Source organism: Octopus bimaculoides, chromosome 9 (assembly GCF_046866305.1).
Source record: "Octopus bimaculoides isolate indiv1 chromosome 9, ASM4686630v1, whole genome shotgun sequence".
NCBI classification, from domain to species: Eukaryota; Metazoa; Mollusca; class Cephalopoda; order Octopoda; family Octopodidae; genus Octopus; species Octopus bimaculoides.
The window spans coordinates 16800655-16825150 of record NC_142936.1 but is presented as its reverse complement, the minus strand read 5'-3'; the positions used below and the strand labels follow the sequence as shown (position 1 = coordinate 16825150).

General features: G+C 36.0%; 1 protein-coding gene across 1 annotated transcript in view; it reads right to left on the bottom strand.

Annotated features, from left to right (window-relative positions):
* The window catches only part of LOC106869657 (tubulin alpha-3 chain), a 31868-nt gene extending 8163 nt beyond the window's left edge, over positions 1-23705 (bottom strand). Inside the window, exon 1 of the mRNA XM_014915475.3 lies at positions 23637-23705. Coding sequence (XP_014770961.1) covers positions 23637-23639 — 3 coding nt within the window. The 5' untranslated portion in view covers positions 23640-23705. The remainder of the gene's footprint in view (positions 1-23636) is intronic.
* Between the last annotated feature and the right edge of the window lie 791 nt (positions 23706-24496).

Below are 24496 nucleotides of genomic sequence, written 5' to 3'. Positions count from 1 at the left end.
GATGTTGGGGGGACAAACACAGACACACAAACATATACACACACATACATATATAAATATACATATATATGACGGGCTTCTTTCAGTTTCCGTCTACCAAATCCACTCATAAGGCTTTGGTCGGCCCGAGGCTATAGTAGAAAACACTTGCCCAAGGTGCCACGCAGTGGGAATGAACCCAGAACCATGTGGTTGGTAAGCTAGCTACTTACCACACAGCCACTCCTGCGCCAATAAAACAAATTACTATGTGAAATGAGTGATATGCATTATAACAAACCGTACTGTATTGCTTTCTTAGTTCACTTAACTTATATAAATAGTTGGCCTAAAAGGCTCTTTTGTTTCTTCTGCTGGTATCAATCAGGGACTGTAACTATGCTGGGACTCCAGCATAGTTACAGTTCCCTTTCTTTCTAATTTATGAAATTTCAAGACATGAGAGTCCAAAACGAGGCTTTGAATGAATCATAAAATTATAAACTTATTAATTAAGTGTGAGCTGACATACTTAATTCAGTAGACCGTAAATAATTTTTAATCCATTAAAATTACTCTTACAATAGGAAGAAATTGCGATAACCTTGAAGGATTTAGTAGAACAGATGGAACCCAGGACTTGTTTTTAGGTCTGGTACTTACCCTATCGGGTTTGTCAAAATGCTGAGTTACAAGGGCGTAAACAAATCAACAGTGGTTGTCAAGCAGTGATGGGGTACAACCACAACACAGAGTCACATATACAGTTACACACTCAAGCACACACACACACACACACACACACACACACACCCACACACGTACGACAGGCTTCTTTTAGTTTCTGTCTGCTAAATCATATTCATTAGTCTTTCGTTAACGCGGGGCTATAGCAGAAAACACTTGCTCAAAGTGCCGCATAATGAAACTGAACCCAAAACACCTGGTTGGGAAGCAAGCTTCTTACCCGCACAGCCATGTCTCAAGATTCTATTGCGCCAAGCATTTATTTCTTTATCGCCCACAAGAAAATAAGAATAGAGAGAGAGAGAGAGAGAGAGAGAGAGAGAGAGAGAGAGAGAGAGAGAAGAAGAGAGAGATAGAAGAGAGAGAAGAGAGAGGAGAAGAGAGAGAGAGAGAGAGAGAGAGAGGAGAGAGAGATATAAAAATTTAAAGATTTAAATTCAAGGGTGATATGTAGTGGGGTATAGGTCTACTCCTTGGTAAGTAAGGTGACGTGCTGCGGTCTCGTTTGTGTTTTGGTTTCCGAATGTGTTTTGGTCACCGGATGTGGTTTGGTTTATTAGAACTCTTCAGAGACGTATAGATAAACGTGTTCGCTACTGATCATGCTATTTAAAACTGACATTTGAAATTTCTTAGGGATGCCATCTGCATGAAGAGCATATAATTAAGTTGTAGAATAATATACTTAACATAGTGGTAATCTTTTTATTCTGCTCTTTGTGGGTGTATTGTTAGAAATCCGAATATTGTGATATCCGTCACGAGAGATTGCTATTCGGTATTAATACTGCTTCCGTCACTAATATTTGTTGCTTAATATAGTGATCCAAAAAAAATTTTTAATCAACTGAAACTTCACCCGTAATGCGAATAAGTTAACGACAATCTATATCAAAGAAATCAAGGGAGCGAATTCTGGGATTTAAACCGGTTATAAATTATTTGATTTACTAACAAGACACTTGGTACTATACATAGACAGACATACTTTCTACAGTTGTTCTAGGTATCAGGTTTTGTGTTAGTTATAGTTTGTTATATTTAGTATGTTATCATTATCATAGTCTAATGAAAAAGAAAAGAGAAAGAATTTACATCTCGGTCTCTATCATATCAGCCGTCATCTATCTGTCTGGCAATGCCCCAAACTCCATGCTGTGCCATACGGATGGATAGACTAAATTCCTACGGAAGGAACAAAAAGTTCACAGCCGACTGAACCCAACTAAATCCAAAAAATACTGCTTTGATTCAAGCACGAAGGTATGAAAATCAAGGCTGTTTTCTTCGGTGAAATTCAAATTTGGGACGTAGAAAGGTGGAGACATAATTTTGAACATAGGCACAAGGTCACAAATGTTTGTTCATTGTTTGATCTTCTCCTTGTTTCAGTCATTAGATGGCGGCCATGTTAGGGAACCGCTTGAAATCAAATCGATTTCAGTACTTATGTAATGGTACGTTTTAGGATATGTGTTGAAGTCGGAGGTTACCATTTGTAACAGGTGTTACAATTTGTACCATTTGTAACGGCTTGATGTTGCAGATGTGCAAGATGAAAGAAGAAGAGTGATCGAAGATGTAAACAAACATTTATTAGCTGTTACTTTGTATATAACCAACCTACAAGGTGCTGGTGTAATACAATTCGTAAAGCACACGAGGTAAAGAGAGGTATCATAGATTTTCCTTGTATAGTTTGTGTTTGTGCTCTCGTCATTGTAGCAGCAGGGACAAAGATAGATAAAGTGATGTTGCAGAGAAAAGAAAGTGAGCTAGTGAAAGTGAAAGTAGTGAGACGAAACAACTGCTTCGTTGGTGAGTTACCATAGTTGTCCCTCTGCACCTTTTCGTTCAGAGACGGCATTTCGTTCTGCCGATCAGCCAGACTTATTGGCTTACGGAGTTCTTGTATTTATAACTATACAAAACTAGTTAGAAAAATAGGTATATTGCAGAGAACAATAGATATTCTTTAGGGGTCTGTTATTTCGATTCAAGTTTCGGTGATATAGAAGAGGTCAAAAGGGTTAAGCGGTAAAGACATAAATCGGCTTAGCGAAGCCATGTGTTCATTGTAGCTGCTGTCACTATTGTTTTTCTGTGAGAAAAGTGCTGTTGAAATATTAGGCGAAATTTGCCGTAATCGAACTCACAACCTTACGATTGTGAACCGAATACCCTAACCACTAAGCCATGTTACGCATGTTCACGAAGAGAACAGTGAAAGCTTCTCTTCTGTGAAAGGCAAAGAGGTGGCGTGGCGCAGAAGGCGAGGGAGACCTGTCAAGAACCTAGCAAAGGTTCGGCTTGGGAGTAGGTTCATGACAGGGCTTGCAATTAGACAAGAGGAAGATCTCTCGTCATTCGATGCTCCACAGAGAAGAAGAGGAACTATTACCAAGCCTACGACTAAGATCGAAATACTGACTTCCACTTAAAAGGTCTCACTGCCAGTGCATGCTTGATTCTAACCGGGAAGACACTTAAGTAGGTGGAAATCCGTTAAAAAGGAAAAACAAAAAATATTTTTTTTATGGCTTAGTCAGATAAGGAAGAGCAGAATCTATGATCTCTTTTTTTTTTTTGTAAAGCCTCTGAGACTCTAAGGGAAAGGGAAAAAGGAATCAGGTCTCATGGGTAGCTGCAGAAGGAAACGGTGTATCAAAATACCAAGTTATCAGCAAGAGAGGAGGCTTGGCCTGAATACCTGAAACAGAGTGGAGTGTGGAGTCTAACTCTACAGAAGGTACTCAAGGGCCAGGTGGTGGGTGGTAGTGGTGGTGGGTGGTAGTGGTGGTGGGGTGGTGATGTTAAACAGGGTGACGAAATAAAATGTTAGATGCCATGTTGCCTGTAGGGGCTATTTATTATACTCCCAGAATTTACAGCGAGGCTAGAAATACTATCCTTTACACACACACACACACACACACACACACACACACACACACACACACACACACACACACACACACACACACTTGCCTGGTGTCTTCTGCCGTTGTTTCACGAATGTTCGATTAATCAGGCGTCCATGTTCATAAGGTCAGTATGTAACGACAAAAGACAACAACAGAATAATTATAATCACACGCCATACCATCTATTGAGGACTTTTTCTCTTGATAGATATAAACAATATCTCCGGCGCTCTCTCTCTCTCTTCAGTTTCTTTATCTATCTCTCTCCATGTGTGTGTGTGTGTATGTGTGTGTGTGTGTGTGTGTGTGTGTGTGTGTGTGTGTGTGTGTGTGTGTGTGTGTGAAAGAGCGAGGAAGAGAGACAGAGACAAACAGACAGATAGATTGATAGATAGAGATAGATAAATAGATAGATAGATAGATAGAGAGAGAGAGGGAGGTAGAGAGAGAGAGGGAGGGAGAGAGAGAGAGGGAGGTAGAGAGAGAGAGGGAGGGAGAGAGAGAGAAGAGAAAAGTAGTTTGCAACTGAAAAAAATATATATATAACACGAATGTTAAAGGAAGCGCCCTTAAACATTTAGCTCCCTTCTGCTTAAAAGGGCGGAAAGCAAGTACGCAAAGACTTCCCTCTACGAAGGTAAAAAAAAAACGAAAAGAGAAAAAATCTCTTGAATCATAAATAAATGAGTTTCAGAGAGTATGGTAGACGGTTGCGGCGGGGATGGTGAATAGTTTGTGGAACAGCTGGCGACTAACATTGGCATACACAGCGAACTTTTTCACTTAGATTCCTGAAGATACATAAAAGAATCAGAATGGGATGATGGAAAGCTGTGTCGGCATTGTGGGACAGTAAAAGTGGTGGTGGTGGTGTAATGGTGCTTGTGGTGGTGGTGGAGGGGATGTTGGATCTGGAGGAATTGTAAAGTAAAGGTGTTAGTATTGATAGTGTTTGTGATGTATTTGTGAATCTGATGAAATTGTAGTATAACCGCGGTGGTATGGTGATGAGGGCAATGGCTAAGTAGTGGTACTGGTTGCATTTCGGTAATAGTAGACATGGTAGTACTGGTTAAGGGCTGAATATGGTATGGCTTAGTGGCAGAACTGTGGATGTTGTGGAATGGTGATAGAATAAAGGTAGTTTTGGGGCATATGCTGTACTTAACCGTAGTGTTCGTTGCAGATGCGTTACCAGGTTCTAAAGTTAGAGTAAGTGAACACATAAAAAAACAAAAAGGCGCCGTGTTACATACCAAACGATTTTTGTCTCACTTGTCTTATATTACGCGAAATATTTCATTAGTTATAAGATACATAATTGCGTTCTGCATTTATTTATTTCATGTTTCAGTAACAATGACACTATGTCTGAAACTTACAACTTCTGATGTAGGTAACTAAAGCGTTAAAAAAATTATTGAAAAGACGCCAGTTTTGAAAAATGTGCTGGTGGGGGGCACCCCCCCCGTTTCCCTATTAACTGTGCCACTTGGATGGTAGCATGGTTAATGATTTCTCCTCCAGAGCAGTAGCGTAGCTGGAGATGGGAGCAAGATAATTAGAGTTAAGGTTAGCTGTGGGGGTGGCAATTTGAGGGTCTACTGTATAAAACTGTATGGTTTGGGGGCCGAGATAGAGGGAAAATTCAGGTCTGCCCCATGTGGTACACACCCTAGCTACACCATTGTTCCAGAGAGTATATAGGACTACATAATCTAATTTTTCATTTAAAAGTAACAAAAACAATAAAACAGCAAGGTATGGTGGTTTGAGAGGCGTTTAGCTACTATTTTTAACAGTTCGGGTAACTTCGTTGAAGGCTCCTACATTGTTTCAAGATACATATAATAAAATGAAAATTTGGACCATTACATGAGATAAAATAGGATTGTTAAAGAGAGAGAGAGAGAGAGAGAGAGAGAGAGAGAGAGAGAGGAGAGAGAGAGAGAGAGAGAGAGAGAGAGAGAGGGTGGTGGTGGCGATGTCACACAGTTATAAACTATTACTCTTTTATACTCTTTTACTCTTTTACTTGTTTCAGTCATTTGACTGTGGCCATGCTGGAGCACCGCCTTTTAGTCGAGCAAATCGACCCCAGGACTTATTCTTTGTAACCCTAGTACTTATTCTATCGGTCTCTTTAGCCGAACCGCTAAGTTACGGGGACGTAAACACACCAGCATCGGTTGTCAAGCGATGTTGGGTGGACAAACACAGACACACATACATACATACACATATATATACATATATATACATATATACGACGGGTTTCTTTGAGTTTCCGCCTACCAAATCCACTCACAAGGCTTTGGTCGGCCCGAGGCTATAGTAGAAGACACTTGCCCAAGGTGCCACGCAGTGGGACTGAACCCGGAACCATGTGGCTGGTAAGCAAGCTACTTACCACACAGCCACTCCTACGTCTATTGTGAAAGACAATATAAAGATGAAGCAAAGGCTCAGGTCGATGGAATGGCAGAAGCAGTAGAATACCAGGCTAGATCTCCTTGTGGCATTTAGTTACATCCCTATACATACTAAATTCAAATCCGTCCGAGACCAAAAGAAGAAATCTATCGTTGAACATCGCTCAGATCCGTCGGTGCAGACATCGAATGTTTTAAAATTCTATTTGTTGTTATTGTACCCAAATTACAGTAGTATTCATCGCAGGTAATGGTCAACCATCCTTCCCTCTGATAAAAAATCAACACTTTTCTATTTTACTATTTTTCCTGTCAATAAAGCGAGGGAAGAATTTCGGATAAGGTCATTAACGAGTGCAAGGATATGGCGTCATATATTATGATGTCATAAATTATCAAAACAGTGAACTACGTCATGGATATAGTGTACTACGTCATGCATATAGTGTACTATTTCGTGGACTTGGTGGAGGTGCAATGGCCCAGTGGTTAGGGCAGCGGACTCGCGGTCATAGGATCGCGGGTTCGATTCCCAGACCGGGCGTTGTGAGTGTTTATTGAGCGAAAACACCTAAAGCTCCACGAGGCTCCGACAGGGGATGGTGGCGAACCCTGCTGTACTCTTTCACCACAACTTTCTCGCACTCTTACTTCCTGTTCCTGTTGTGCCTACAATTCAAAGGGTCAGCCTTGTCACACTGTGTCACACTGAATATCCCCGAGAACTATGTTAAGGGTACACGTGTCTGTGGAGTGCTCAGCCACTTGCACGTTAATTTCACGAGCAGGCTGTTCCGTTGATCGGATCAACGGGAACCCTCGACGTCGTAAGCGAGAGAGTGCCAACAACGTGGACTTCAAATCTGGTTTCTTTGTTATGACAGCGGACTGCAAACTCGACAGCGTACTCCAACGAAATACTTTGAATTATTTAGTTTCTTCTATTTGTATTCTTCTATTTACATTCCGTTGATATCGACTTTGCATTTTATCTACCCTAGATTGGTAAAATAAGTGTCAGTCAATCCAACGAGAAACCTTCAATGTTGTCTATCAATCTGATGCAAGAAATAGCATCCAGATTTATATTTGATCATGCCCTATAGTTCAAGAATAAAAAGGAGATACTGAATAATGTTATCTGAGATAAATTATATCTGAAAAGATGGTATCGTTTACCGATGGAACAACTTTGATCATTGTTTTGCATGATATGATCAGAGTGGACCTGGGGCTAAACGACAGGAACAACAACAACAACAACAACAATATGAGTTATTGCTGAGAAAATCAAATCAAAATACTCTGGAGATATACGTGTCTATAGAAGCTGACTCCCCAGAGATTGTTATTAAAGATAAAGTTAGTAAAGAATGTTTCTTTATCGACTTATCATCCCCTTTTGGGAAAAAAATCGGACGGACGTATAAACTCATACCTACCTACCTACCTACCTACCTACCTACCTAACTACCTACCTACCGATCTCTTTGTCGGCGAGTCTGTCCTTGTCTGTCTGCCTGACTGCCTATCTGTCCGTGTGTGTGTGTGTGTCTATATATATATATATATATATATATATATATATATATATATATATATATATGTATATATATATATATATATATATGATGTGTATATATACACACACAAATACATACATACATAAATACATATACATATATATATATATATATATATATATATATATATATATATATATGATGTGTATATACACACACACAAATACATACATACATAAATACATATACATGTACATATATACATATATATATATATATATATATATATATATATATATATATATATAATATATACATATACACATACACACATATACATACATATACATTACATCTCTTCTTTTGGCAGTTGACTTGTCGGATTATGACGAAGATAGCATTGTGACGGTCGTTCACTATATTTTCAATTGATCAATCGATCGATTAATTAAATTTAACAAGAACTCACCCGAAATACGTAACTGAAACAGCTGTAAGTCTATAACGTACAAATAAATATATAAATCCTATTATTTATACCTATTCTATATATCCGTATATATATGTATATTTGTATATATACTACATGTAAGTATATATGCAAGCGTATAAGCTTATACGACATATAAGTATATATGTAAGTATGTATGAATATGCGCGCGCGCGTATGTGAATCAAAGCCATTTACTTCATCAACTGCAACTAATGCTGGAATGCTGTGGGTCTTTTCAAAATCAGAAATATTATGGAGAATTTCGTTTCATTGTTAAAACTATCTTAAGGAAAAAGGATAAAGATCCTTTCCAAGTTTCGCCAGTTTCCGTGGCGCATATACCATCCCACCCCACTCCACCCCACCCCCAGCTGGACGGGATGAAGGTCCATCGCCGGATTACTCATTTCTGCAAGCTGACTGGATTGGAGCTACGTGAAATAATGTGTTTTGCACAAGAACATAACGTGTCGCCCGGTCTAGGAATCGAAACCTTAATCTTACGATCATGAGTCTAACACTCTAAGCACAAAGCCACACGCCTCCGCAAAAACTATGTTAAATGATAAATAAAAAAATAAAAAATAAAACATAATTATGCTTAATTCTTTTTTATCTGTTGAACACGAAGTAGATAAAGCTACAAATAATAACATGTAAATATTGAGTTACAGTTTTGGATAGAAAAAAGTCGAGGCTTTACATTTTATTTGTAATTCAATAGTTGTATGTATATGAACAACGTAAAATTGAAAACCCTGACTATAAATGTGCTCTACTTTTTGTATCTGTTTATGTTCCTTGGCCGCTGGAGATAAGATAGGAGAATTGCTATGCTCATGACGACTACTTAGGCAGAAACACGCGTCCTCTTAGCCTATCTTTTTCTTTAACACCGTGTCAACTTTGGAAAATCCTTGATTCTTGAGATCATCTCGTTTTTTCAAATGGAACTATTCTCAAATGTCATTTAGTAATTTAGACACATCCTCAATAGGCGGGGATAATTTTCATAAACCAAGAATTTACGTTGTATGATATTTGATGTACCTGTATATGCTTATGGTACGATGTACCTATATATCTATAGTTCTTTTTTTTATGAGAAGTCGACTACGTGGGTATGCGAAGATGTGAAAATGTGTGATGAATATAAATTTAAGAATGTTTATTTGGATAAATGATTATCTGTACACACCCACCACAATTCTTAAGTTTCGACACATGAAAGAATGAAGAAAATGTGAATTGATATGAACTATTGTGTATGTGTATATATATGTATATATATATATAAAAGAGCAAGTGTTGAATAATACATAGACTTGTGTAAATGCAAGCTATCGTTTATTCATCCTTTAAGAATTAATATCAGTTGAATCTTAATAAAAATCTTAATAAAATTTATATATCTTCTTAAAAATATAAAACGGCCTTTCAATAGCATATATTTAAACTGACAAAAGAGTAAAACAAAAAAATTTAAACAATCCGTACAAGAACCAGAAATGAAAAGAAAAAAAAAAGCAATTACTGCTCTTCAACATAACGTATTAAAATTAATTTAGAGAGCTTACATAAAACTCAAAGTGAACTTCTGAATTTAGGATGGAGTAAAATAGAAACATACTATGCTTTATGCTGACACTTTGAAATATAAAAATATAACCAAATTAGACCAACTTAGGATAGTTTATTATTATTATTATTATTATTATTATTATTATTATTATTATTATTATTATTATTATTATTGTTGTTGTTGTTGTTGTTGTTGTTGTTCTTGTTGTTGTTCTTGTTATTGTTCTTGTTATTGTTGTTGTTATTATTATTATTATTATTATTATTATTATTATTATTATTATTGTTGTTGTTGTTGTTGATGTTGTTGTTGTTGTTGTTGTTGTTGTTGTTGTTGTTTTATTATTATTATTATTATTATTATTATTATTATTATTATCATCATCATCAGGGCGGCGACCTGGCAGAATTGTTAGCAAGCTGGATGAAATGCTTAGTGGCATTTCGCCTGAGGCCGACTTTACCTTTCATCCTGTAGGGAACCGATAAATCCAGTACCAGTTGAGTACTGGGGTCGATGTAATCGACCATCACCTTCCCCAAATTGTGCTTTTAGTAGAAAGGATTATTATTCTGGTAGAAACGTTAGCACGCCGGGCGAAATGTTTAGCCGTATTTCGTCTCCCGCTACATTCTGAGTTCAAATTCCGCCGAAGTCGACTTTGCCTTTCATCCTTTCGGGGTCGATAAATTAAGTACCAGTTGTGTACTGGAGTCGATCTAATCGACTGGCCCCCTCCCCCAAAATTTCGAGCTTCGCACTTAGAGTAGAAAAGATTATTATTATTATTATTGTATTAAATCTCGCAGCTTATTTTGCTGGATATGATGAAAAGTGTCAGGGGTCCACAGCCAGCAGATTAAGGTGACACTTGTTTACTGGTCACGCTTCAAGAAACTTGCGAAGAATTCTTGCAGTTACAAGCAATGCTGATTTTTGTAGGTGTTCTACCTTCACACTTGCACCAGTCTTTTTCAGCCATGTTGGTAGTTGAATGCTGATACTTCCAAGTGCACCAATTACTATTGGTATCACGTCTGATCTCTTCATTTACCACAACCTTCGTATTTGCCACTTCAAATCGTCATAGCTGTTTATATTTTTCTTCTTCTTTCACACTGATCCTGTTGTCACAGGGGCATGTTACGTCGATTATCATACATGTTCTTTCTTTTTAATTCACCACAACAATGTCCGGTTTCCAATGTCTGGTATAATTATTATTATTATTATTATTATTATTATTATTATGTTGTTTTTTTTTTCTTCTTTCTTCAAATTTTCTTCCATTTCCCGCCGAGTGTTTTCCGTACACCTAGGGCAGAGAAACTCGTTGTATGCATTCCCAGTTTACACACGCAAATTCACAGGTAAAATATGTATTAAAAAAAAAAAAATCATGAATGGATGTTGTTTTTGTTTTCATAGCGATATTGTTATTATTATTATTATTATTATTATTATTATTATTATTATTATTATTATTATTATTATTATTATTATTATTATTATTATTATTATTCTATTGTCTTTGCACAGCATCTAACGCTGGAGATGTACTACGATGTCAGCTGTTCACTACCAGTTAACTAAGATAACACCCTATATTTTTCGAGGACCATCCGGAGTATTCGAGCGGTTCCAAGCAGTGCTGTTTTCTGTAACTGCCCCACTCTTATTGCAGTCCCTATTTGTTCCATGTACTTCTCAAGATTTTTACTCACTGTTAACAGGGCTCCGACAATTATTGGTACTACTAATACCTTTTTCAGCGACCACAACTGCTTAACTTCCCAAGCTAATCTGTTATATCTATCGACTTTTCTTTCTTCCTAATCGCATACCTTGTTGTCAGCTGGGCATGCTATATCTACGATCCAGTATCGTTTGCTTTCTTTCTCAATTAAAACTATGTCTGGTTTCCAAGATAGCATTTTTTAATGTTATTCATTTTAAACATTATACAAAACCTCTTCCCTAAAACCAGTAGCCAAAATAATTTTTTGTTTTGGTGCTACTTTACTATCAGTTGATACGGTCTCGTGCTTGTGTTTCAAACGATTCAGGCTCAAGTCCAGTGGCTTTCAGTGTTATTTTGAGCTGGTCCTTGTATCATCGAAGAGGGCAACCCCGTAGTCTTTTCCTTGAAGTCAGTTCTCTGAATAAGACTTGACGTGAGAGCCTTGACGTGAGAGCCTTGACGTGAGAGCCTTGACGTGAGAGCCTTGACGTGAGAGCCTTGACGTGAGAGCCTTGACTCTTCCATTCTTGCATTCTTTCCTGACTACACGAATGGTGCTTCATGATCAGCGATTCCATGCTTTGGTTGTTGGCTTTTTCCAGGACTTTGTTGTTGGTCACATCCTGTTTCTACTTGATGTTCAAGATTGAACGAAGCTTTTGCTGGTGAAAGCGTTCTAATTTTTGGTTATTGCGACAACATAGAGTTCAAGTTACGCAGCCATATGCATACATACATACATACGTACGTACGTACATACATACATACATATACATATATATATATATACATACTTACATACATGCATACATACATACATACATACATACATACATACATACATATATATATATATATATATATATATATATATATAGTTTTAGGGAAAAGAACCAAGGTTCATGTACCTGTAATTTTGGATTTTATCCCTAATATATATATATATATATATATATATATATATATATATATATATATATATATGTATGTATGTATGTATGTATGTATGTGTATATGTATAAAATGTATATTAAAATATAATCTGTACTAAATCATATTTAATTCTTTATGTTTCATGTATGAAACATTGCTGCACAAGAAATACGGCGTTTTTAATACCCTTTCCTCCCTCGTGTTGAGCTAAAGAAAGAATTGTGAAAAATTCCATTTGAGAGATAAAGGTAATAGATGTGATCGTGGGTTGCTATTGATATAGAAAATTCCAGAACATGTTATTAAGTAAAACTACAAAATTCCACCGCTCTCTCTTAGATTAGTTTTTTTTTTTTTAAAAACCCACTAAAACATAAAGGAAAACAAAGAAACAAAACAATATGACTCAGAGATGCAGCCTTTATATCCTTTCATTTAACCTGAAATTAATATGCTAAACATCCATGCTTGCGGGCGCGTCTGCGCACGCACGCACGCATAAATTACACAAATAGACACAGAGAAATGCGCAAACGCACGCAGATACGAATGAGAGAGGGAGAGAGAGAGAGAGAGAGGGGTGGTGGTGGGAGAAAAATTAAGAGAGCGGAGAGCAAAAAATGAGACAGAAATAGGAAAAGAGAGCTTCATACATGCACGTCTGTGTATTCCTAGGAATGTTAAAGATAAAATCATATACGTATACTTAACACACACACACACACACACACACACACACTATTATATATGCATATATATATATAAGCAAATATTTCTCTTTCTCTCTCTCTAACACACACACATATATAAATAAAAATAATGAGAGAGAAATCTACCCTCAAGTACTTGACTGGTACTTTATTTACTGACTTCATCTATTGACCTCGAAAGTACGAAAGGCAAAGTTGAATTCGGCAAAATAGATACCTTAACGTAGCCCTAAGTAGAATGCCTGAATTAGAGGTAGAATGGCTACGTCTGGAAAGTTATTCAACAGATATTAGCAAAAATGGACCTCATCCAAGGTTAAACAGCAAGAACAACTAACTGACGCGATGGTTTTCTTGTATATGAGTGTGTTACGTTTATATATATATATATATATATATATATATATATATATATATATATATATATATATATATATATATATATATATATATATATATATATATATATATATGTATATATATATATATAATCAGAAAATGGACAAAAAACTTTTGATCAACAAACAAATTGACAAACATCGGTTGATTATTCTTTAATACAAAACATGACATAACATTTCTTACGGCCGTTTCCGCTTCCAATGTTAGTCGGTGCTTACGAAAGAAATTCCGAAAATAATATTCGTCATCTTCATAGCACATTCAATCTGTACCCTATGAGCATAGTGTGCCTGCATACCCATGCCCAGGGATAGAATAGGTAATTGATACCGATAATATATATATATATATATATATATATATATATATATATATATATATACATGTTAATAACACCTATAAGGAGGTGTTTTTCCCATTCACCAAAGTGAATGGAGTCTTGCCCAGGAGGAACTGATGTCATCAGACGGTATCCAACGTTCATCAAGTGTTTCGACCCCGAACCGTAACATCCTCCCGTTGGTGGATCAGCAGGGGTGGCAAATCACTACTCCTCATCTCCTCTTGGCTTCTAGCTTAAATCCTCTCTCTTACTCCAAAGCCAACAAGAAGCTTTTTCAGCTGCCTCTCCCCTACTGCACACAGCCACCCTTCTCTCCTTACCAATACATATATTTATATATATATATACATAGGCGCAGGAGTGGCTGTGTGGTAAGTAGCTTGCTTACCAACCACATGGTTCCGGGTTCAGTCCCACTGCGTGGCACTTTGGGCAAGTGTCTTCTACTATAGCCTCGGGCCGACCAAAGCCTTGTGAGTGGATTTGGTAGACGGAAATTGAAAGAAGCCCGTCGTATATATGTATATATATATTTGTATGTGTGTTTGTGTGTCTGTGTTTGTCCCCCCACCATTGCTTGACAACCGATGCTGGTGTGTTTATGTCCCCGTAACTTAGCGGTTCGGCAAGAGAGACCGATAGAATAAGTACTAGGCATCCAAAGAATAAATCCTGGGGTTGATTTGCTCGACTAAAGGCGGTGCTCCAGCATGGCCACAGTCAAATGACTGAAACAAGTAAAAGAGTAAAAGAGTATATATATATTCAAATACAAAGGCGTGCCCCAGCGTGGCCTCAGTTTCTAGGCTACCATTGGTTTATTGTCCAGAGAATTCTCAACATTTTTCAAGCTTTCCACATGGGACATTGGTGCTCGTCTCCATCTTGGATGGAAACGAACGGAGTCACACGAGATCGCACGAGATTTTGAAATATAAGCGTAGTGGTTAAGAGCGCGGGCTACTAACCCCATGATTTCGAGTTCGATTCCAGGCAGTGACCCGAATAATAATAATAATAATAATAATAATAATAATAATAATAATAATAATAATAATAATAATAATAACATCGAAAAATACCTTAGGAATGAGAACCCACGTTCGAAATTTCCCCAAGACACCTGATGAAGGCTGGAGGGTATATCAGCCGAAACGTTGTTAACAACAAACAAGATGAGGACAAATATCCGTCAAATGTAAATAATATAAATAATAAACAAATAAATATTTCTCACCACATGAAACCAACAGTATCCTTGTTAACCCACAAATAAAGCACATACACACACACATGTATGCATGTATGTATGTATGTATGTATATATGTATGTATGTATGTATGTATGCATGCATGTATGTATACAAATACATAAAGACATACAAGTACATACACATGCGCATGCATACCTGCGTGCACACACATACAAATACACGAGAGTTTGAGTTGAATGATGGTGCAAGTGCATCAATTGTGATGGCGGCTGTTAATTAGTACTTTTGTATAGAGGAAAAGTTACTCTACCAAAGTAATGCAAAAGTGGGCATAACTCTTTAATTAACTGATATATGTCGTTCAAATTGCACTCTTTCTCTATTATAACTCTTCTTAATTTTCATTGTAGGTAAATAATGGGTTCCAAAACGAAACAACGCGCTGCCATAGAGTTCTTGACGAAGGAGGGAGCAGGCTGTTCGACATCCTTAGAAGACTACAGATTGTTCAGGGAAATCACGCCATTCACTAGAACAATGAGTGCACATAGATGAAGCTTTGAAAAAGGGGAAGCCAGCATTGAAGACAAACCACGTAGTAAGAGACGACCTCAACGTGGTTGTACCGTGAACAACGAACGGTACATTGAGGCATTCACAAAACGAAGAGAAGACATTGGGAAGAAGAAGTCAAGCAAAAACCTCAAAACGATTTATATTCACTATGACAATATGCAATAACGCATATCTATCTTTGACAACAAATCAGGCAATCAGCGAATTAGGCTGGTCAGTGGGTCTCCATTCCTTGTGAAACCCTGCTATGGTATCACCCAACTTTCATCTGTTCGATTTAATAGCGAACAATCTTTGGGGATAAGGATTTGATGACACAGCGACGAGGTGAAAGACACCGGTAAGAAGTGGGTACAACAATACATACATGAATTTTTTAAAGACAGGATGTAACGATGGCTTGCGATGGCGACTGTGTTCACTAGTACTTTTGCATAAGAGATGAGATACTTCATTGACGTGCAGTTTGAACGCCCTACATCAGTTAATAAAAAAATATTATGTCCACGTCCGCATTACCTTCGTTAGAACCCGCGCATGTACCTTCGGAAAGAGATACCGTTTGTACTGTGTCTCTTGTTTATTAATAAATCACAGGAAAAAAGTCTCAATTAATTTATGGGATCCGGACAAAACCCCCCTAAGACAAAATCCCTCGGACAACCCTCTCCTTGGACAAGAGACGCAGAGATATTACAATTGCGATCTGGTTATCTTTTCCTTTGTACTAGGTTACCCAGAACTACATAATCCAATGTGTCATCTTCAAAGTCAGCAAAGCGTGATTAAAGATTTAGCTGCTATTTCTAGTAGGATGAAAATAACTTAGATCATAGACCTGTTCACTCGAACAACAACAACGACAACAACAACAACAAACTATGAGAAGTTTTGTACAACTAATACAGTAATCTCTCGACTATCGCAGGTGTTACGTGCCAAAACCTCCCGCGATCGGTAAAAAATCCGCGAAGTAGAAACAGTACTGTACTGTACATTTAAAAAAAATTATGGATCTATTTTAAAACGGGGGCCACATTTTTCATTAATGTTTTACGTAGTGTTTTTGGTACGGAAAGACTTTCAAACTCCGTATACTTATCTATTTTGTGTTATAGAACAGAAAAATATTTTTGTATTCGAATTTATTTCATGTAAAAAATTGTTTTATTTCGATAATTTCAACCAATCACTGACAAGTATTCAGTTGTTTACATTTACTCCTTTGGCTGATTAAGCGATGTAAAGCGTATTTAATCTCCATACCTTCGTTTTATTTGCTTTTTTCATTTTAAACTTGCTTTAACCCTAACGCTAACCCTAACCCTAACCGTAGGGTTAGGGTTATGGTTAGAGTTAGGGTTAGGGTTAGGGTTAATTGTTTCAGAATCGTTTGTTTATGTAGTCGGCACTTAATGTATATCGGCTGAATGGACGTCAGTGATTGGTGGAAATTACAGAAATACGACAACTTTAACATGGAATAACTTATGGATTTCTTTTTTTTTTTTAAAGAAGACTAAGAGAAAAAGATGTTTTATATGACACATTCTACCAGTGTTCCAAGTTTCAAAGTGTTTCGTTAATGAAAAATGTGGCCCCCGTTTTAAAAAAGATCCAAAATTATTTTTACAATTGGTATATAATTATTTTATTATATATGTAAAACAACACCACAGAGGAATCGACGTAAGCTTAAATAATAAACCGCGATAGGTGAACCGCGATATGGCGATGGATTACTGTCTATACGTGTGCACGCAAAGACTTTTGCAAACAGACATAAATATGCTCACGGCTAACACCCGTTACAATTACCCTTCTACCCTTTCTCTCTCTATTTATATCTTGTGTGTGTGTGTGTGTGTATGTGACTGTATGTGTAACACACACACACACACACACACACACACACACACACACACACACACACACACACACACACACACAGTTATGCAAGTATAAACGCACATTGTCATCTTCGTTTGTCAGTGACGTACCGAGAACGTTTACCACCTGGGGTAACCGTTGAGATTGTCACCCCGACCCCGGGCTCCCAAGCCTACGCTGGTTTATGCAGCAGATTGAAAAGTGCCTCCCCTCTAAAAGCGTCACCCAGTGCAGACAACACCCCCTCGCTCCACCCAGTACAGACGGTCCCCTCGCCCCACCCTCAGCGTCGTTACTGATTTTTGTACGTGCATTACAAGTGTGAATATGCTTTTCTTTTGGGTATGTTTTGATGCTCTAACGATTATTAAAAAAGATTGGGCTGGGATGATTGACACAAAAATGATTCTGAAGTGTAAGTACACTGTCATTGTGTGTGTGTGTGTGTGTGTGTGTGTGTGTGTGTGTGTGTGTGTGTGTGTGTGTGTGTGTGTGTATGTATGTATGTGTGTGTGTTTATGTATGTATGTATGTATGTATGCATGTATGTATGTATGTACTATGTGTGTGTGTATGTATGTATGTACTACGTGTGTGTGTATGTATGTATGTATGTACTACGTGTGTGTGTATGTATGTATGTATGTACTAAATGTATGTGTGTGTGTGTATGTATATATGTACTACATGTGTGTGTATGTATGTATGTATGTATGTATGTACTACGTGTGTGTGTATGTATGTATGTATGAATGTATGTATGTATGTATGTATGTACTTACTACGTGTATGTGTATGTATGTATGTACTACGTGTGTGTGTCTGTATGTATGTATGTACTACGTGTGTGTATGTATGTATGTATGTACTACGTGTGTGTGTATGTATGTATGTATGTATGTATGCATGCATGCAGGTCTGGTTTAACACTGCCATCTGCCTCGTCAGTTGCAAACATTCTTCCTCTTTCCTTTTCTCTCATTAGGGTCGGAGGCCCTGTAACTTGTTTTGGACATAACCTTCTTTCCTAACTAATGTGTGTGTGTGTGAGTGTGTGTGTGTGTGTGTGTGTGTGTGTGTGCATACGTACATACGTACATACATACATATATATACATAGATGCATGCATGCATACATACATGCAAACATACATACATACATACATACATACGTACATACATACATACATACATACATACATAATGTTGAACCTTTAATTCCTACACAGTTTTTTTTTCTCTCTTCGTTTTGTTTTTCGTTCTCTCTCCTCTCTTTTTCTCAAAATCCTTTCTGCGAAGAAGAGCGTAGGCTCGAAACATAAAATACTTTTCCGTTCTTCCTGAGCGTTAAACTAATATATCTGTTTCTCATTACTTCACCTGTTTTCATCTTTGTTTACCGTAAATTCGAATTATATATATGTATATATATATATATATATGTGTGTGTGTGTGTGTGTGAACATACGTATGTATAGGTGGGTAAGCTTGTATGTATGTGTGTATGTGACGAAAAAGTGAAGACTTTAAGTTTACGATCATTACAAATGGGACAGCTCAACTATTTTATCGCTTTACATCGGTGTGTATGTATTTATCTACGTAAAATCATACAATAATTAATTAATTAATCAATTAGTTAATTAACGGAACAGTTTGCACTCCACCGTTTTCATCAGACTTCAGAATTATGGCAGATATTTTAGAGTTTCCAACAAACACACACTAGGGTGGCGGTGGAGTCGCATAGAAATAGAGTTTTATTTTACGAATATTTTAGATGACGGAGATTGCAGATAACTGATATACCGAATCACCTTCTTTGATTTAGTATAAACTTGTCACTGCCACAGCCTCTGACAGATTCAGATGTCATCAAGTTTAAAAGTATGCTTGTACAGTGCATATATAAAAAAATGGAAATCTACTACAATTTGTTTTTTCTAAATCCTTACTTTCTGTCACTACATACTCGGCCCCAGTATTCACAAATTGAAAGATATTCAAGTTTCATCTCACTTTCTCAACACCTTCATGAGTATACCTGTCTGTCTGTCTGTCTGTCTGTCTGTCTGTCTGTCTCTCTCACACACACACACAATAATGACAGATTAGATACACACACCTACTCCACATAGCACCAACACATTCATCTAAATACAGCTAACACACGCACAAACGGGAACGCACCCACACATGTACACCACAAACAAACACACACACATATACACGCGCGCAAAATATGCACGCGCCCACATATGTACACCACACACACACACACACGAACACACACACACTCTTCGTAAATGTAACATCCTACCTATATATTCAAATACGCTAATTACACAAAGCACACATTAAGACTGAAATAAAAACGCATACACCTAAATAGCATGTGAACACATACATAGAAACCCGAGCGCGCTTATAAAGTTTATCACACATAATTTTCGTACTGACTCACAGTTATCTCCCTTAAACACACTTATGCGCCCGCCTTTGTAAAGAGGACACACAAATACATTACGCATGCATATGTACTCAGTTATTTCCCTTGTGACAATTGTCTAAAAACTCTCTCTAGTTTTTCTATTACTGCCAGTCCGTGACCAACAGGCATCTCTTTGTTTCTTTCATATGCTTCTATTCTTCTATTTAACTTTTCGAAAAAGAGTGTAATGTCGAAACGTCAAAGACTCATCTACTTTCTTACCTTCCATTGAGCGCCAACCAGTGTTGCTGTTTTCAACGTTAATTTTGAAACTACACACACATACGCGCGCGTACACGCAGTACACACGTCGAAAGATAGAGAAACAGGTATATGGATAGTTTCTCTTACACAGATATAATGTTGGCTACACAGAAGCAGTTAGTAATGAGACTGTAATTCATGTTATCTTATAAACACACTGATACACTTGCGCTGGCACTACTTCTTATACACACACACATTTATGTATTGCGTATAATGATTTTGAGCGGGGGAAATGAGTGAACACCATTGAGCTCAGTTTTAGAGTTGTACTTATTTTATCAACTCCAGAAAGGTGAAGGGCAAAGTTGACCTTGGCAGAATTTGAACTCAGGACGTAAAGAACCATAAGAAATACTGCGAGGTATTTCTTCTGGCCCTCTAACGATTCTACCAATCCACCGACCTAAATAATAACAACAACAACAACAGCAATAATAATAAACTTTTCTACTTTAGGCACGGGAACTGAAACTTCTGTCTAGGCGGGGCAGGGTGCTGGTCGTTGATATCATTTCCAGTATTTGATAAAATCCTTTATTTTATAGACTGGGTTAGAATGAAAGGCAAGGTTAACTAGGCGGAATTTGATCTCAAAAAGAGCCGGAAGAAATACAACTATGCAATTTGTCCGATGTGCTCACAATTCTGTCAGCTCATGGCCTAACAGCCGCAACAACAACAACAACAACAACAACAGCTACTGCTGCTACTACTACTACTACTACTACTACTACAGCAATAATAATCCTTTCTACTATAGGCACAAAACCTGAAATGTTGGGGGAGGGAGCAAGTTAATTACATCGATACCCCCCCCCCCCCCAGTGCATAACTGCTACTTATTTCATTAATCCAGAAAGGATGAAAGGCTAAGTTGACCTTGGTGGAATTTGAACTCAGAACATAAGGACAGACTAATTTTGCCTGGTATGCTAACAATTCTGCCAGCTCACTACCTTACCAATAATAATAATAATAATAATAATAATAATAATAATAATAATAATAATAATAATAATAATGATGATGATGATGATGATAATAATAATAATAATTACATTTATATATTCGTTTTGCAAGATTCTTGATGTGAAATCATGTGTTGAAACAGATATTGTTGTATTTGGGGGATAGTCATAATAATAATAATAATAATAATAATAATAATAATAATAATAATAATATTTTTTTTTTTTTTTAAATACATGGTTTACCTGTGAATTTGCGTGTGTAAACTGGGATTGCATACAACGAGTTTCTCTGCCCTAGGTGTACGGAAAACACTCGGCGAGAAATGGAAGAAAATTTGAAGAAAGAAGGAAAAAAACAACATAATAATAAGGATAATAAAAATAATATGTTCCCTTATCAATAATAATGATAATAATAATAATAGTAATAATAATATGATGATGATGATGATGGTGATGATGATGCTGAGTAAACAGTATATGGACCCCCAACACAAGATGTGTTGGGGGTTTATATAAAAAACAGGATGAATGAAAATATAGATGGTATATACAATATTCTCAAAAGGGTGGTAGTGTCCCCAAGGAACAAGGAAAAGAACTGGTGTGTATAATAACTGTAATAAAAATTCATGTATAATACATAATTTTGAACAATTTGATTAGTGATTAACTTGCAGAAGCATGGCGAAAGTTTTTTTGACATGTTATTGTATATACGATACAGTTAAGAGATATACAAAAGTGAATATAATAGTTATCGTGAGATTAACATGACTCATCCATGATGTAGATTTGAGGTATAATATTGTATAATATTGTATAATATATACATATACATATATGAATATGTATATATATCATACATGTACATACATCTGTATATGTATGTCTGTGTGTGTATATATACGTAAATATGTGTGTGTATTATATATATGCATGTGTATATATGCATGTGTATATGTATGTATATATATATATATATATAAATATATATATATATATATATATATATATATATATATATATATGTGTGTATGTATGTACATGATATGTATACACATGTATTCATACATGCATATATGTATTCATACATGCATATATACATTCATACTTACATATATACATGTATACATATATATATATATACATCATCATCATCATCATCATCGTTTAACGTCCGCTTTCCATGCTAGAATGGGTTGGACGATTTGACTGAGGACTGGTGAAACCGGATGGCAACACCAGGCTCCAGTCTGATTTGGCAGAGTTTCTACAGCTGGATGCCCTTCCTAACGCCAACCACTCAGAGAGTGGTATGTATGTATGTATATATATATGATGTATGTATATATGCATGTATCAATGCATGTGTATATACTTATATACTAAATGAAATACACACATGCCTATACACATTTATAAGTTATACGGTATATATATAGGTACATACAAATATAGTCAAATGCTTACATACACATATGTGTATATCTCTCTCATAGTAAACATGTATGCGCACGCGCGCGTGTGTGATGTATGTATATGTGTATACATACACCATAAGGTATATGTATGAAGATATGTGTGTGTGTGTGTGTGTGTATGTGTGTATATATGTATGTATGTGTGTGTGTATTTAAACATGTATATATGTATCTGTATCTATATGCATGTGTGTGCATGTATACACAACACATTTATGTATGTATGTATGTATGTATGTATGTATGTATGTATGTATTATAGTTATTTCACTATATTAATATATAGGTGGATTTTATTGTACTAATTGTATTTATGTCTCTTTATATACTTTTATGTTTTGCTTCTTTACACTTGATTCTGTTTGTATTTTTATTGAGCCCTCTTGTTAATCACTTTGCACAAAAGTATTCAGGATACCAGGAAAATACCATATATATATATATAATGATGTATAAATATATATAAAGGTATATATACGAACATATACTTCTATATATAATGATATTTAAAAATATATATATATATATATATATATATATATATATATATATATATATATAAAATAATAATATAAATATATAGATATATACATATATCCATACATATATGTACATACCTACATCTATATGTATACATACATGCATATATGGGTACAAGACATATATATATATATATATATATATATATATATATATATATATATATATATATATATATATATATATATACACATACATATATATACATATATATAATGTGTGTGTGTGTGTGTGTATATATATATATATATGTGTATGTGTATATATATATATATATATATATATATATATATATATAGATATATAGATATATGTATGTTTGTATGTAGGTATATATATCTAGGTAGGTATATGTGCATGTAATGTAATGTGTATACAAACATGACTGACTTACCATTTTGTAACTCTTGGACGAACTGCTAACTCACACAGGCTTAATGTTTCCAGACTTTTTCTTCACTATTTCAAAGAATTCCACAACCCCTATTTTTTTCTCTCTCTTTCTCTCCTCCTCAGACTTCTCCTCCTACTCCTACTCTTCTTCTATTTCTTCTCGTTCTCAAATATTTATTTGTTGCTTCAGTTCCACAATTAGATGTCTTTCTCTTTTGTTTTTCTTAGGGTTGTTGTTGTTATAGTAGTTGCTGTTGTTATTGTTGAAGCTGCTCTTCTTTGTGTTCTTTGTGTTTTTGTTTGTGTTTATTGTTAGTTACTTACTGTTATTATGTGATTGATGTAGACTTTGTTGCTGTTTCTGAGAATGATGAATGCGGTGAATATGATGATGATGATGGTGGTGGAAAATTTAACATCTAAACTATCTTGAGCAGAAAACAACAGAATATTTTTTAAGAAAGGTAAAAAACAAAGGACATAGGTATATTGGTAGGTAGGTGAATAAATATATAGAAATATGAACAGACAGATGGATATATATATATATATATATATATGTATATATATATATTCTTTTATTCTTTTATTCTTTTACTTGTTTCAGTCATTTGACTGCAGCCATGCTGGAGCACTACCTTTTAGTCAAAGAAATTCGAGCCCAGGATTTATTCTTTGTAAGCCTGGTATTTATTCTATCGGTCTGTTTTGCTGAACTGCTAAGTTCCGGGGACATAAACACACCTGTATCGGTTGTCAAGTGACGGTAAAGGGGACAAACATAGACACAAAAACAAACACACATAAATATATATGTATATATGATATATATGACAGGCTTCTTTCAGTTTCCCTCTACCA